This window comes from Petaurus breviceps, unplaced genomic scaffold (genome assembly GCF_028583685.1).
Source record: "Petaurus breviceps papuanus isolate PSGF00001 unplaced genomic scaffold, PetGlider_PUasm1.0 129, whole genome shotgun sequence".
NCBI lineage: Eukaryota > Metazoa > Chordata > Mammalia > Diprotodontia > Petauridae > Petaurus > Petaurus breviceps.
Window position 1 is genome coordinate 9,366,654 of NW_027185665.1, and position 15,301 is coordinate 9,381,954.

Consider the following 15,301-nt stretch of genomic DNA (forward strand, 5'->3'; position numbering starts at 1 on the left):
GTGAAGAACAACTAATGTTCATGTTATTTAGCATAGAAGGAAAAGTACAGCCTAGCTTTAAAGTCAGTAGTTTAATAGATATGTAAAGCAGTCTACTCAGTAGCATAATTTTGGGAGACAAGAATAAACTCTGTATTCAGGGGCATGTTGGTTTAGAAACATTGAGGCAGAAAAAAAATCTTTCATAGTCCTGTTAGAAAGTTAGAGAAGATCACATGTGAAAGAAAAGCTAATTTTTATGATAACATGGATTTAGGGACAAATACTGATCCTCGTTTCCATGTCTCATTATTTGATATAAATAAGTATGCAAGATCAATCTATATGCTCTCTTTCTAAAATAAATAAAATTAATTTAAAGAAAATCACTTTTTCATCACCTAAGATAATAGTAATGTCACTTATTGCCCTGAGTAAGGTCCAGGGTCCTTTATTTCTACCGAGCAAATATATAAACAAATTAAAAAAAGTCATTGTATCACTAAATTTTGATATGGAAAATAAAACTCTGTATGTAATAATACTCCGCTTTTAAAATTGTAACACCTTTGTTAGTGTAACTCTAAAGGTAATTCACAAATCTGGTAGGCTAGAAACATAAACATATATTTAGCAAGAGCTTTTCTTCATATTCAAGTTTTGTGACTACAAAAGAAAATAATTTGCTTAACAGAGTACTCTGTTATCACAGTATATTGTGTTACTGATTTTAACATGGAAAGAATGGTTTTATTCTACCATTGTTTGTAATTTTATAGTCATAAGAGGTTCTTACAGCTAGTCATTGATCATAAGCAGCCAATGATTGAATGATTTATTAGCATGTATCAAATATGGTGTTTCACCACAATAAGAGTAATGATCTGGTATGAGCTGGCTTTCCATAAACAGCAACTATACCCCTATTTGTATTTTTTTTTAACATACCACTTCTCCTTTTAAAAGTCATGTTTCCTCCTTCAGGAACTGCTCTCAGGCATAGTTTCAGAATAAACGAAATCATCTCTGTTAGGAGGTAATTTGAGGCCTAGTATCTATGTGTTTTACACATCACTGTCCCACCTCACACCCACCCTTGGTGTTTCAGAAATTCTCTGTAGGCTACCTCTATAGCCTACCTGGAAATTGGTATTTCCTTGTCTATAAAACTATCTGAAATATTGGAAAAACATTTTTGTTTGTAAGGTTCTAATTGTGATTTCCATTTTAATATTAGCAGGCACAGCTGTTTGGTCTAGAAATGGAGGACAGGCATCATCATCTCCTAATTATGAAGGACCATTACATTCCTTGGTATGTCTGATCTGTTAACATTCTAACCTAGTAATTTTTGTGCCATGTTTCCCCTTTTATATTATTTTTTCTACCCTTCAACACCCCCTCCCCCAGCCTTATACCATGTTGGCACAACTAAGCTGCCAGCTCCGCCTAAGGGCCCGGAAAATTACAATGTGGTGCTGTGACTGGACCTGTATGTATCATTACAGGTGCTACTTAAGCACCACCAGACCTTCACATTGGGATTCCTGCTGCTGATCTTTCTGTCCAAATTGAATTTCCTAATACCAGAGCTTTGGCTCCCCAACATATTGGTGTGTTGCCTCTAATTTGACAAGTAGAATGGATATTGCACCTTTACCACCAGCAGCAACTTGGTCATATTGTATCCTACGTGAGGCTGGGTTGTTACAACTCTGGAAATGTATTCTTAATTTTCTTTCTGGAGTAACTAGGCCATAAAACTTTTCCTCCCACCCTCCATTCCCACATGTGCTGTCTGATTCTCTGCTCCGTACAGTTAACTCCATACATTAAAGAGTAATGCTTACTGGTAATGAATGAAGTTCATCGCAGTAAGGTTTGAATGTCCATGGTAGGGAAGCTAAAACTTCCTAATAGTTTAATAAGTAATACATTCACATTATGATTCAGCGTCTGTAACACTGTGGTTTATCCCAACTCATGGGGAATAATGCAAATATCATATGTCAAGTCATCAGTCTATTATCTGCCTCACTCAGTTTCTTCTCAGATTATAAGTATATATAGAAGAAGGGCAGATGCCCTAAATCAGATTGAAATATGATTTTTTTCTTCCAAGTTTAGGGTTAACACTGAGAAAAATATTCATGTTTGCCTGTCCATACATAGATGCTTTGTCTTTTCTATGTCTTCTCTATTTGCATGTGTTTATTAGGGACTCTCATTGCATTTAAAATGATCTTTTTCAAGAAATTTTAAAAGAAAACCCCAAAATGTAAAAGGAAAGTGTTTGGTTTGGTTTCTGTTTTTTTTCCTTTGATGTCTCCCTTGCTACAATGTGTGGGTCACCCAATGGAGAACATGCTAAATTAAATGCATCATTGGTCCTGTTCTGTTCTTATACACATAATAATATGAACTGACACTTTAAGATTTATCAAACATTTTCCTATGAATAGTCCGGTGAGATAAGGTAAAATGCATTTTACAGATGAGTCAATTGAAGCTCAGAGAAGTCAGATATCTTATACATCTTCACAGAGTGGAAGACCCGGCCTTTAAATCCAGGCCATTTAGGTGAATGCTACCTCCATTGTACCATATGTATGTTACCAGTCCAGTTATTTCAATTTTGCATGAAACGTATCTGAAGAATAATCAAAATGTTACAAATCTAAAAAATGGTTTGTAACTGGATAAGAAAACTTTTTGAAGATTTAAGTTTTAAGAAAAGTTTTTGAAGACTTAACTAAATATTCTAGAACAGTCTATCAAATTTGTAGCTCCTAGAGGCAGCTAGGTGGCACAGTGAATAGAGCACCGGCCCTGGAGTCAGGAGGATCTGATTTCAAATCCAGCCCCAGACACTTAACACAAAACTAGCCATGTGACCTTGGGCAAGTCACTTAACCCCTATTGCCCTACCTTTCCCCCTCTAAAATAAAGGTAAAAATAAAAATCTAAAAAAAGAAATTGTAGCTCCTAGCTGCAGATTTGCAAGCTTGCTCAGCAGTGCTAGTCTCTATTAACCACCTGTAATGCCAAGCAAAGGCAACTTCCCAAGGTTCAAAATACCAGCATAGGTGCTCTCCATTTTATTCAGTGAAAAATTAAGAACAGAGAAAATCAAAATATAACATCATTCAAAATACAGCATTACCAAGTGTAATTTAATAATCTCCAAGTACTACCCCACCCCTGGACATTAGATTCATTTAATCAATCACAAAGTCTCTCTTCTAAATACTACTCCACCCTTAGGCTGTACATTCATTTAGTCCATCACAAAGCCCCTCTTCTCAAATGGAGATTAGTTTCCAATCATAAGTAAAGTACATTCATTTGTTCAATCACAGAGCACAAAAAGGTCAAAAGTTCCCCACCATTGGATCACAATTGAATCTACCCCAGAGTTACAACAAGCTTAAGCACAGCATTTAATACCCAAAGAGAGGTCTTTTCTTCATCTTGACCCGAGGCAAGTTCTCAGCAATCTTTGTTTCTGGGGAGACAAACCTTAGCAAGGCCACAAGATACATTGCCACTGTCTTCATTAATTCATTCTCTGTCTGCAGAACAGTCCTAGGACCCCTCAAAACATTAGCAAAACCCTCTTCCAGGATTTCTGTAAACATACAACAAGAAAATCCTTCTTCAGGGCTTTTGAACCAACAGCAAGGTTCCAGAACCTCTGCAACAACAGCACTGTCCTTCACCAGTGGACAGAATTCACTCTCTGTCTGCAGAATAGTCTCAGGAGCTCTGAACCAACAGCAAAGTTGCAAGACCTCTGCAACAACAGGACTGTCCTTCACCAGTGGACAAATCTGGCAAAACAACATCAAAACAGACAGACAAAGTACCAGCATAACAGCCATGTCTCCTCAGTCCTTGGCAGCTCTGGGTGGCAGCTCTCAAAAGTTCTGGGCCATTCAAAGTGGCCCTCAGCAATCCTCTCAGTCTCTCTCTGCCTCCAAGGTGCTGCTTCCAAAAAGTTCTTCTGCCTCTCTCTTTTCTTGTGTCTCTCTAAATTTACATCACCAGCTCCTCCCAGTTCAGCCCTCTCTTTTTACGTCAACAATTTCATCCCACAAGTGGGATTGACAAGCTCTGGGTTTTAACACAATCAAACCAAAAACCAAGCCAATACAGGGGGATCTTCAAATTCCATCACTATTACACCACCACCTCTCTCCTCTGGTTTTTTGTGACACTACTGTTACTTGGTTCTTCTCCTACACTTCTGACCATTACTTGTCAGTCATCTTTGCTGGATCATCCTACATGCTACATTCCCTAACTGTGACCATGCCCAAAGTTTCTGTTCTTATTCTTCTTCTCTCAGTTTACATTCTTTCACTTGGTTGACTTCATCAGCTTCCACAGCTTAATTGTTATCTCTAAGCAGATGATTCCCAGATATCTCCAACCCTAGTCTCTCTCCTAATCTAGCTCCATGTTCCTTTAGGCATCAGGAATCTAAAAGTCAACATTTCCAAAAGAGAATTTATAGTCTTTTCCCAAAACCTCTCTGCCCCCTCAGCTGGGCACTGTACAGAGCACTGGACGTAGAGTCCAAAAGACCTGAGTTCAAATCTAGCCTCAGATATTTATTAGTTGTGTGACCCTAGGCAAGTCATTTAAACCTGCTTGTCTGTTCCTCATCCATAAAATGAGCTGGAATACCACTCCAGGATCTTTGCCAAGAAAATCCAACTGAGGTCAAGGATCTGACTGGCTGAACAACAACAACCATAACATTTATATGCTGAGTGCTAGAAGGTTTGCAGAGTGCTTGTTTTACATACATTATCTCATTTGATAACTTTCCTATCTCTGTTGAGGATATCGCCATCCTTTGGGTCACACAGGTTTGCAGCATTGGTGTCAGTTTCTCACCTTTCTCTACCCCATATATGGTACTAGTTGCTGAGTTTGGTCAGTCTACCTTCACATCTCTTCTTGCATCCTTCTCCTTTCCACTTGTACAGCCACTAGTGGGGTTCAAACCCTCATCACTTTCACCTGAATTCTTTCAGTAGCCTATAAATGAATATCCTTGCCTCTAAGGTTCCTTCTGCTTCAATTTACCATCCATAGGTATAACTTAATGGGGTGTTTGGTGTACACGGAAATCCTGAGGACTTGCATTTCCATTTGAATTTCTCATTGCTTCTGGGAAAGTGAGCACGTTCAGGTGTTTCAGCACATACATGCACATCCTCTAGAGAATGTTCTCGTACAGCTGCTAAAGTGATTTTCCTAAAGCATAATATATAACAGTGGAATGACCCTCCTCAATAAACTCCAGTGGCTCCCTGTTACGTAGAGAATCAAATATAAACTACTCCATTTGATATTTAAAGTTCTTCAAATCCTGGCCCCAACCTACCTTGCCAGTCTCATGTGTTATTCCTGCTCACCTGATAATTAACATGTGTAAAGCAAAGCACGAGCAGCTTTCCAGAGGGCTGCTGCTATGAACAGCTTCAGGGTTCTGATTACATAGTATAATGAACTCTATTTATTCAGCAATAAATTAAAGCAAAACATTCACAGAAATCAGTATAGCATTGACAATATTATGACATAGCAACTTATCACTAAAATGGCCACATAGTTTTCACCAGGGGGGCCAAATAGTTTTAAACAAAGTACATTCATTTTGTAATTCAGTCATTTAGTAACTCAGTCATTTAGTAAGTCCTTAATTCAGGACACAAAATACAAAGTTCAAAGTTTCTCCACCCATGGTCACATTGTCTTAATCTCTTCAATCAAAAAGTCTTCTCTCTTCTTAATTGGAGATTAGTTTCCAATCATTCTTAATTCAATCACCCTGAAAAGGTATAGGATGCAGAGTACAGAGTTCTCCATGCCTAGGCCACAGAAAATCATGTTCTTCTCAGTTTGCATTAAATACCCAAAGAGAGGTCTGTCCATCTTGACTCGAGGCAGGCTCTCAGCTTCCGTGATTCCTCTTCCATGGTCCCAGCTCCTGCCCAGATCTGCTCGGCTGTCACCTGGATTCGAAGGCAGACAGCGCTTGGTTCCTTATCAAGCTTCTTGTATGGTCCCCATTCCATATTGAAGCTCAGCATCTAGTCTACCTCAAGTCCTTCACAATTTCTGTTCAAGCCACAATCACATTCATAACGTTGCCAGCATCCTCATCAATTCATTTTCTGCCTTTGAAATCAACATAGACCCAACAACACAGTCAACACAAATCATGAGTATAGTCCCAGGACCTCTGAAATCATGAGCAAGACCCTCCTCCAGGATTTCTGTAAACATACAACAAGAAAATCCTCTTTCAGGGCTTCTGAACCAGCAGTAAGGTCCCAGGGCTTCTGTAACAACAGCAACATCCTCTATCAACAGATGAATCTGACAAAGTAACATCAAAACAGACAAAGCACTGGCACCACAGCCATGCTTCCTCCCAGTTCTCCTGTCTTCTCATTTCTCAGTTCAGTTCTCTGTTCTCTGTTCTGCCATCACAAGTTCTGTTCTCAATTCATAGCAGTTCTCAGAAGTTCTCAGGATCCTAGCAGTTCTCTCCCTCAGCAATTCTGGCTCTCTAGCTTAGGCTTTTCCTTATATATGATATTAGCTTCTCCCTCTTCCACCCCTTCCTGTTACATGAGCAACTTCCTCCCACTGTGGGATTTACAAGTTCTGTATCTTAATACTTGATACAATCATGAACTTGAAACAACGTGCTAAGTACCAGTTTGATTGCCAATACAAGGGGAAGGGAAGATTTTCAAATTACCATTACAACATGTTGTAGTAGCAGTTAGAGAGATGGCTTTGAATCTAGAAAGACCATTTTGTGTTACTCCAAGCAAGTCACTTTAGGAAATTCACATAAGTTATAAAAAGGACACCACACTGTGCTGTTGAGGGAGTTTTCTCAACTGGGAGTTCCCTGTAACCATGAATCATGGGTCCATTCTCTCTCCCTTTGACACATTCTAAGGTACATCCAAACTGATTTTCTTACAGTTCCTCCCACACAACACCCCATCTCCTCTCTGTGTCTTTGCATTGGCTGAATCCCAAGCCTGGAAGGTGTTCCCTCCTCACCTCCACCTTTTAGAACCACTGGTTTCCTTCAAAACTCAACTCAAGTACCACCTTTTTCCATGAAACCTTTCTTGAGTGCCCCAGCAGCTAGTGCCTTCTCCCAGACACCAAAAAAAAACTTTTTGCACTTATTTTGTATATATCTTGTATTTATTTCTACATGTATATGTTTTCTCATGAAAGGCATGAAGCCCCATTAGGACAAGAAATATTTCATTTTTGTTTTGATACCCCAGTACCTAGTATAATGATTGGCCATAGCAGGCTTGTGGACTGATATAAGGACTAGTTTACATGTACCATGATTTATAACTACCACTATTCTTTTATTGAAAAAATAATCATAGATCATTTCCAAAGTGGTCATCAATCTTCCCAATCAGACTTCAGTAAAAATTCTTTGTGTAATAGGCCAGAGAGATCAGTTTTTTCCATGTGGTAAAGGATGAGTTAAAGTAGTCCCAATACATCCTTTTACCTGAAAAAAATGATACTTCCCCAAACTTGCATGGAAATCTGTTTTCAGAATCATGATCATGGCACACAAATGAGTTGGAGACCTCTTATTCAGCAAGTCTACATTTGTGAAGCCCCTATGCAGAGGGAACTTTGGCACTATCTTTATCTTTTATTCTATTCTACATTTCCAGCATTTTCTTGGGAGTAAAAATGTGCATATGCTAAACAAATTTTCTGTACAAAACTGAAATTTGGGACACTTAAAGAAACTAAATCTCTAAGACATTTGGCATCAGAATAAAGATGGAACTCAGGATAGTTGAAGAACAATGTCAGACATAAGTAGACAGAACTCAGTAATAGATTGCCAAAAGAAATTGGCTGACAGATTGAGTCATTCATTCAACTCAGTATACAGTTACTAATCACCTACTTCATAAGGACTGTATTGATACAGTATAAACGGGGAGAGGACACTACTCTTTGCTTTCAAGGATCATTTAATTTGGATAGATAAAACCTATGCACATACATGAAGCAGTGATCTTTTCTATCATAGATTTATTAGAGTCTGTAAGTGTTCCCTGCCAGAGTACTCCTAAAATTAAATTGCATGTTTTCATTTTCCAAAGTAACTCTAAAGTCTCTTTAAAGATAATGCAGTGTGGCATATTATAAGTACAGTTTGTGTCCCTGAAGAATTATTGAATCTATTTTTACTCATGAAAATGAAACTACAGTGTTGGTAGCATTTCTCATCAGTTTTCTAGAATAAAGGGGGTTTTATGTTAATTCTTATTCTAAAGGATAGCAACTTTGATGGAGAAAGAATGTAGCAGGGTGCTACTTTCAATTATAAACTCTCTTAGTCCCCCTTTCCCAACTTACCGCTATCAGCAAAAATGTGGTTTACAGGTTGAATTTCTGTTTCATCATAAACTGATCTTTCTATTCTTTCTCATAAACGAACAGCAAAGCCGGATTGAAGATCGCTTGGAAAGACTGGATGATGCTATTCATGTACTCCGGAACCATGCGGTTGGACCTTCAACAGCTATGTCTAGTGGTCATAGTGATATGCATGGATTAATAGGACCTTCTCATAATGGTGCCATGGGCGGTCTTGGATCAGGATATGGGACAGGTCTTCTTTCAGCCAACAGGCATTCACTCATGGTAAGTTTTAATATTTACCATCATAAAAACTTTAAAACTGTTTTATGGGATAAGGAATTTGGGTGGCATGTAACTTTTTCTTTTTAATGTTTTGCTCCTGTCACTTCAACTTGAAGTCCTTTCTAAGATGAGGCTCATTTGCTGTTCTTTCATATAAAGTTGTTTATTTGTTTATTTTAGTTTATAAGAAAATTCAGTGACTTTCTTCATTGAGGTAATTGTGTGAATCTATAGTTCCATCTCCAGCTATATCTGAAGATTTCTCTATTGGTATGGTATATTTGTTGACTTTATGGATGAAATTTTAATTTTTCCCAATTAAGTGATATGAGGGAAAAAGAATGTCATTGCCAATTGATGGGGTTGAAGTGAATGACAAAAATGCTTTTATTTTTTTGTAGTTGCTAACTATGCCTGAAAAGGTTATATGACTTTTATAATTGGTGAATTTGACTTAGCTAAGGAGAAAAAAATGAGAGGGTTGGGGCGGCCAGGTAGCACAGCGAGTAAGAGTACCAGCCCCAGTGTCAGGATGACCTGGGAATCGAATCTGGGCTCAGATACTTAGCACCACACCCAGAAATAACTGGTCATGTAACCTTGAACAAGTTACTTAACCCCAATGTCTTTTAAAAAAATGAGAGGGGGAAAAAGTATATACAAAATGAGTAAAAAAAAAGTTTCTTAACAAAAATATTAAAAAGTATTTTTGTCTTGGATGAAGTATTATCAAGAGTCACAACATGGTCAAAGTCATTTATAGGAAACAAAAGTGTGCTAATTTCTAAATCAGGACAACTGACTCAATTCACTTCAATTAAACTATAGGAATATGCTTTTGAATATCAGAGCTAAATCTCTTTTTTCCTTCCCCTGACATCTCCCCAACAAAATTATCTTGGAGTAATTGCTGTTTGTCCATGGCAATTGCTGAGAATTCACAAAAGGAAATTCTAGATTGTAATTTAGCTTGGCCTCAGGTAATGTGTTAAGTACTCTCGGGATGCAAGATTTTTCATTTGTACAAAGCTCCTTTTTCCCCTCCACTGTTTAAACAATACTGCTTTTAATGAAGAAATCTGGCTTTATTAAAAGCCAGATCTGTGACTTAGAACCATTTCTGCATATCTGCTCTCAATCAAGAAAAAAAGAATTTAATTTTTGTAGCTTTGTTTGCTTTTCATATGTTAAACTGATGCAACATGTACCCAGGGCATCACTTCAGAGACAGTTTGTACCATAAATATGTAAAGTTTCTCCTTAAATACCAGATGTAGGTGAAGTTGATCTTTGAAATAATCAATTTCATTGCACTTATTGCAAATATTTGATCTCTGGATTGCCTTCTCTTTTGTGTATTCTTGAGAGGTAAGAAAAGAGAGTAACTTGAACAATTGGGGGTACAGAAGGACAGAGGATGGGACGAAGGCAGAAGGCATCTGCACCAGGAAGAAGCAGAAAATGTGTCCAGCCATGTGTCTGTATTTTCCAGTACTTTATTTGATTTAATTACAAGGCATCTCAGCAGAGGCAGGAGTGCTTATCATTTTGCTTTTAAGACAAGCTCCTGTTCCTTTCTCTGAAGACATTTATAATCCAATGAGGGGATAATTGCAGATCCAGGTAGAATGTGCAGTGTCCCTCCAGAGATGCAGCCCAGTAACAACAGTTCATTCTTTAAAGGAGTTATATTCTGCAGTGTTGTTTTTTTCCTTCAAAAGCAGTTGGCTAGTCCTCAGAAATAGTGTGAGTCATATGAATCCGTAACTTCTGTAAAAGCAATAGATTAGGTATTTTCCTCTGTAAAAACTGGTCTAAATTTTCAAGTAAAAACATAAGAACAAAGGAAATAGTTTTTGAATATAGTCAGTCTGAAGTTAGCCTTTGACCATTTCATACATTCCACACTGAAAAGGAAGTTGAAGAAAAAATATTCCCCCCCCAAAATTCAAGGAGGATACTGGTAATGTTTTCCACATTTGAATGTTAATACATGAAACAGGCTATAAAACTTTAGCCAGCTGCAGTAAATAAAGAGGCAGTGGGAGGTATGGACCGGAAACTTGTACAGAATGTGCTGGTGGGAGTCTCTTTCCCAACTTAACGAACACCTTCATTTGTTGGTTTCATAGCAGAGAAGCAAGCCATAGTAACGTGAAACCTATTCCTGGGCTTGTATTGTTTCCAGGAGATCTTCCTCACCCTCTGTCTGCAATAATTTTTCTTATTCAAGAGTAGACAGCGCTGAATCCTTTTGACCTTCTTGTATGCTTTCTCTTCCCATGCAAAAAGAAAATAAAGCAAAACAAAACAAAATAGCAAGATAACTTGGAAGATGATACAAGAAATTCCTTCTTCTGACTTAAATCTGTATTGGGGGGTACTAGCTCTTTGACTCTGCCATAATGTTATCTCATTTAATTGTTAACATACTGTACTTAGCTTTTCATTCATAAATTGTTTTCCTTGGAACTGAAGTGGACCTTCAGTGATTCAAGTAAGTTTTCAATAATTAAAGAGTTTCCTAGTGTAGGAGAATTCTTTCACAATACTACAAGTTGCATCTGTGTATGTTTTCTAGCTAATGCTTTCATCTTGTCATTCCCCCTGTTTAAAACCCTTCAGTAGCCTTCCTTAATCCAGAAGATAAAGTTTACATTCTTGTCTTCTATTCAAGAACCTCCACAACCTGCCTTCCTCATACTATCTTCTATTCTTCCTGTACAGACTTTCTCCCTAGCCAGACTTTCTTCTCTCTGGTCTCAGAATTATACATGCACATGCACACACATGCATGCACACATGTGTGCAGGTGTATATATTCCTATATCTATACCATCGCTACAACCATGCCCACTGTTTGCATAGTCTATCTCTTTATTTTCTCCTAATTCGGACTATTCTTTAATGACCCACCTCCTTCATGGAGCTTCCCAAGCTAATCTAACTTCCAGTAATATCTCCCTTCTTTGAGTTCCTGTTAACTAATGTAATCTGCATCCTCCAACTTAGCACTCAAAAGACATATGTATATTTATATACACAAATATGTGTCTCATTTTGAGAGACTGCATGACCGTCATGGAAACAACACTAAGTTTAGAACCCTACAAACTCAGCTTTGAGGTTTTCTTGCTATGTGACTAAATTAATTTCTCTGCACCTCAGTTTCCTAATCTGTAAAATGAATATACTAATATTTTCTCGAAATACCACTGAGAAGGGGAAAGCACCTTGTAAGAAAGGCATTTTGTAAATTCTAACAAACTCCATTAATGGGAACTATTATTATAATTCCCTTTTTGATTCACATCCTCTCTCTCCAATCTGTGGCAGGCTCTTCTGCCTCAGCTCCCACATCTTTTATCTTCATGAGCTATCCAGTCACCATGATATAGAGATAATAAAGACATAACAAATGCATGTTAACTGAATCTTCCTTAATTTCAGGGTGTTTTGGTTATGCCCTAGAAAGGTCTCTATCGTCCAACATGATTACAAGGAAAGACTATTTTCCAGAATTTCAGGGATAGCATAATAAAAAGAACACTGGATTTAAAGTAAAATGCCCTGACTTTGAGCTTTTCTGTTATGGAACTGACCTTAGGAGAATCCCTTCACATCTCTGGGGTTCATTTTCCTCATCTATAAGGAAGTAAATACTAATCATACTGCCTCTCTCCTAGAGTTGTTGAAAAGATTGATTGAATTAATGTATTTAAAGTGTTCTGTAAATTGCAAAGCCCTAAATGAATGCTGACTGTTAGAGTTGTTCATTTATCTTATTAGTGTCGTCTTCTACAATACTGCCTTAAAATAGTACCATAAAGGTATAGAGAAAACTATCCTTAATACTAGGCCCATTGTAGGGGAGATAGTCATTGAGAATTCTGTTTTGTTTTGTGTGGATTCCTTGAAGGTCCTGAAACATTATGGCTTCTTAAAAAATGACTTTCCTTATGCCAGATGAGGTGCCCTAAACATTGGGGTATTTTCAGTACGGAAAATTTTAAATTACTTTTATTTTATTCAACCATATAATACAGTTTTCTAGCAGTCTAACCACAAATCTCTCTTAAATATAGTGGCTTTAGTAGATTGCTGAAAGATATTCCTTAGCTGACTTTGAAAAGAATACAGTTAGAAACTTTTACCAAGTGGTAATCTGTCATCTTGCGGTCTCAGTTTTCTCACAAGTAATACTATGACAAAATCATTAAACGACTTGTTGTTTTAAGGACTTAATATAACAAAAAATGCTAAATACAGTGCACTACAATAAAACTTCTTCCATTCAATATTGGTAGACATGCACGTAAAACTTTGAAATATCAGCTAAATCTACAGATATCTTCTCTAAGCTCTTAAAATATAGAACCTGTGCCTGAAAAGCATGCCTTGTGTGGCTGTGGTCATTCCCCTTCTTGCTCAAAGAGTACCAAAGTGACATCGCTATGCTGGAGTCAAGGTACAGTGTGACAGACAGTGACTGATCAGACCAGGGTGACCCAGAATATTCTACCACAGGTCGGGCACAGATAGCCTATGTGAACATTTGGGGTGGATTCTCTAAATTTGAGCATTCTGTGTTTCCTTTCAGCTGCTTCAATTCTACTTTGCTCATAGAGCACAGCACCTTCTCTGATGTGGGCACGCCATGCTGAGCGGTCCTCTGCCAGTGTCTCCCATGTCACACAATCAGTTCCAAAGTTCTTGAGAGTGTCCTTATATTGCTTCTTCTATGAACACTTGCCCTGTGTGAGTTCTCCATAAAATAGTCCTTTTGGCATTTGACCAATGTGACCAGCCCATCATAGTATACTCTCTGCAGTAGAGTTTCAATGCTTGGCAGTTTAGTTCAAGAAAGGACTTCAGTGTCTGGTATCTTACCCCCCCACCCAGGTGATCTTCAGAATCTTCCCAGGACAATTTAAATGGAAGTGATGCACTTTACTGGCACTCCACTAGTGTACTGTCCAGGTTTCACGGGCATGTAGTGATGAGGTCACCACAACAGCTCTGTAGTGTATAGATTTATATATTTATATAATAATCCTAAGTATTTGTCAGTAGTGGTAGTAGATAATGAAAAAAAGGTTGTTTTTTTTTTCCCTAAAGATCACACCCTCAGATACCACTGTCATTCCTTGATTTATATCACTTAATGATATTTGCTGCTGTTTGGGGGCAGACCAAATACGTAAATAACACAATTCCATTCTTATGCCCTGATTTACCCCCATTGAATCGCATATTATCTATAATTTGGATTAAGTAGTTTTACCAAGAAAGCTCTGTTCAACTGGGGAAGAGCACATTTTTATGTTACATATTCTAAAATTAGACAAAGCAAAACTATGGTAAAGTATTGATATGCATGCAAATGATTTAATATTTATTTGGTGGTAAATCAAAGTTTAGAGATCATCTAATCCAACTCCATCATTTTATGAATAAGAGAAGTGAGTTCTAAAAAGCTTGAGTGAATCAACCAAAATCACCCAAGGAATGAAATAAGCCAAGATTTAACCAAGTCCTTTGAGTCCAAATCTAGTGTTCTTTCCATTACATTATGCTGCCTCCCATGGGAAGACATACACACATTTTTGTCAGCTTTTTGGTAGGGTTGAAAGCAACCTGAGAAATCATCAAGGCGATGCCCTTCAGTTAATAGATGAGGAAAAGAGGGCAATGAGAGGCAAATTGAATTGTCAAAAGGTGTAATGAAGCTAGCTAATTTTGATGTAGGGGGTGGGGAGGGAGTTTAAAAAAAAGCAACAAGGTTGATGTATTTTCCTTTATGGCATTTAAACACATTTTTCTTAGTAATTAATATTATGCAATTGTATAACTCTTTCAGTTAAGGAAACTTGAAGTAGTTCTCATATCCATTAGCCAAGCTTTATAGCAACTTCAGAATCATTGAAGTAATCATTGTTATTACTGCAGTTATTGAAAGGCAACTCCAAAGGTTACCAGGTGAGTCTGTGCCACAGGCAGCAGTAAAACACAGGAATTCCAATTCCTCATCTTTTCTTCTGGGCCACATAGAAGTATCACTGTACTTAATTCACAACAAGATCCACTCGGAAGTGGTTTTCATGCTACAAAATTTGCAAGTTTGTTGTTTATGGAAAACAAGAAGGGCCTAGCTTCCTGCTACTTGTCCTTTGCGCAGAAGATACTTAAGTGATTACTACTGCTAGCACACTGAACCTTCTGGTTAACAGTGCTACGCTGAATGGTATCATTCTTTTCTTGTTGGCACTTCACGAAAGTGTTGTGGTTTATCATTTTCGTTCATTGTCCCCACCCCTTCTTCTCTCCATACCCATCATGGAAAAAGTCAGAGCTGTTTGGCACCAGGTCATAAAATGCAAATGTCACGTAGGCCCTGTGACGTTGCATAGCATCACAGGGACCCTGTGATGGTCTGTTAGAAGCCTGTGAAAAGGCCCTCAAGCAACGCCAAGGCAGGCCCTAGGAACTCATTATAGATCAAAGCACCTTTGCTCGGATGCTCAAAGTACAGTCCAACAATGAAAGACCCTAGGCCATTGAATTAAGTGAAGTTTACTCCTTGTGCTATTCT

General features: G+C 37.9%; 1 protein-coding gene across 14 annotated transcripts in view; it reads left to right on the forward strand.

The window, feature by feature from the left end:
* Positions 1-15,301, forward strand: part of LOC138173290 (transcription factor 4) — a 450,738-nt gene that overhangs the window by 405,512 nt on the left and 29,925 nt on the right. For all 14 annotated transcript variants that reach the window (XM_069103270.1, XM_069103279.1, XM_069103296.1 and 11 more), the window contains 2 exons: positions 1,217-1,293; positions 8,506-8,709. In XM_069103270.1, coding sequence (XP_068959371.1) covers positions 1,217-1,293; positions 8,506-8,709 — 281 coding nt within the window. The remainder of the gene's footprint in view (positions 1-1,216; positions 1,294-8,505; positions 8,710-15,301) is intronic.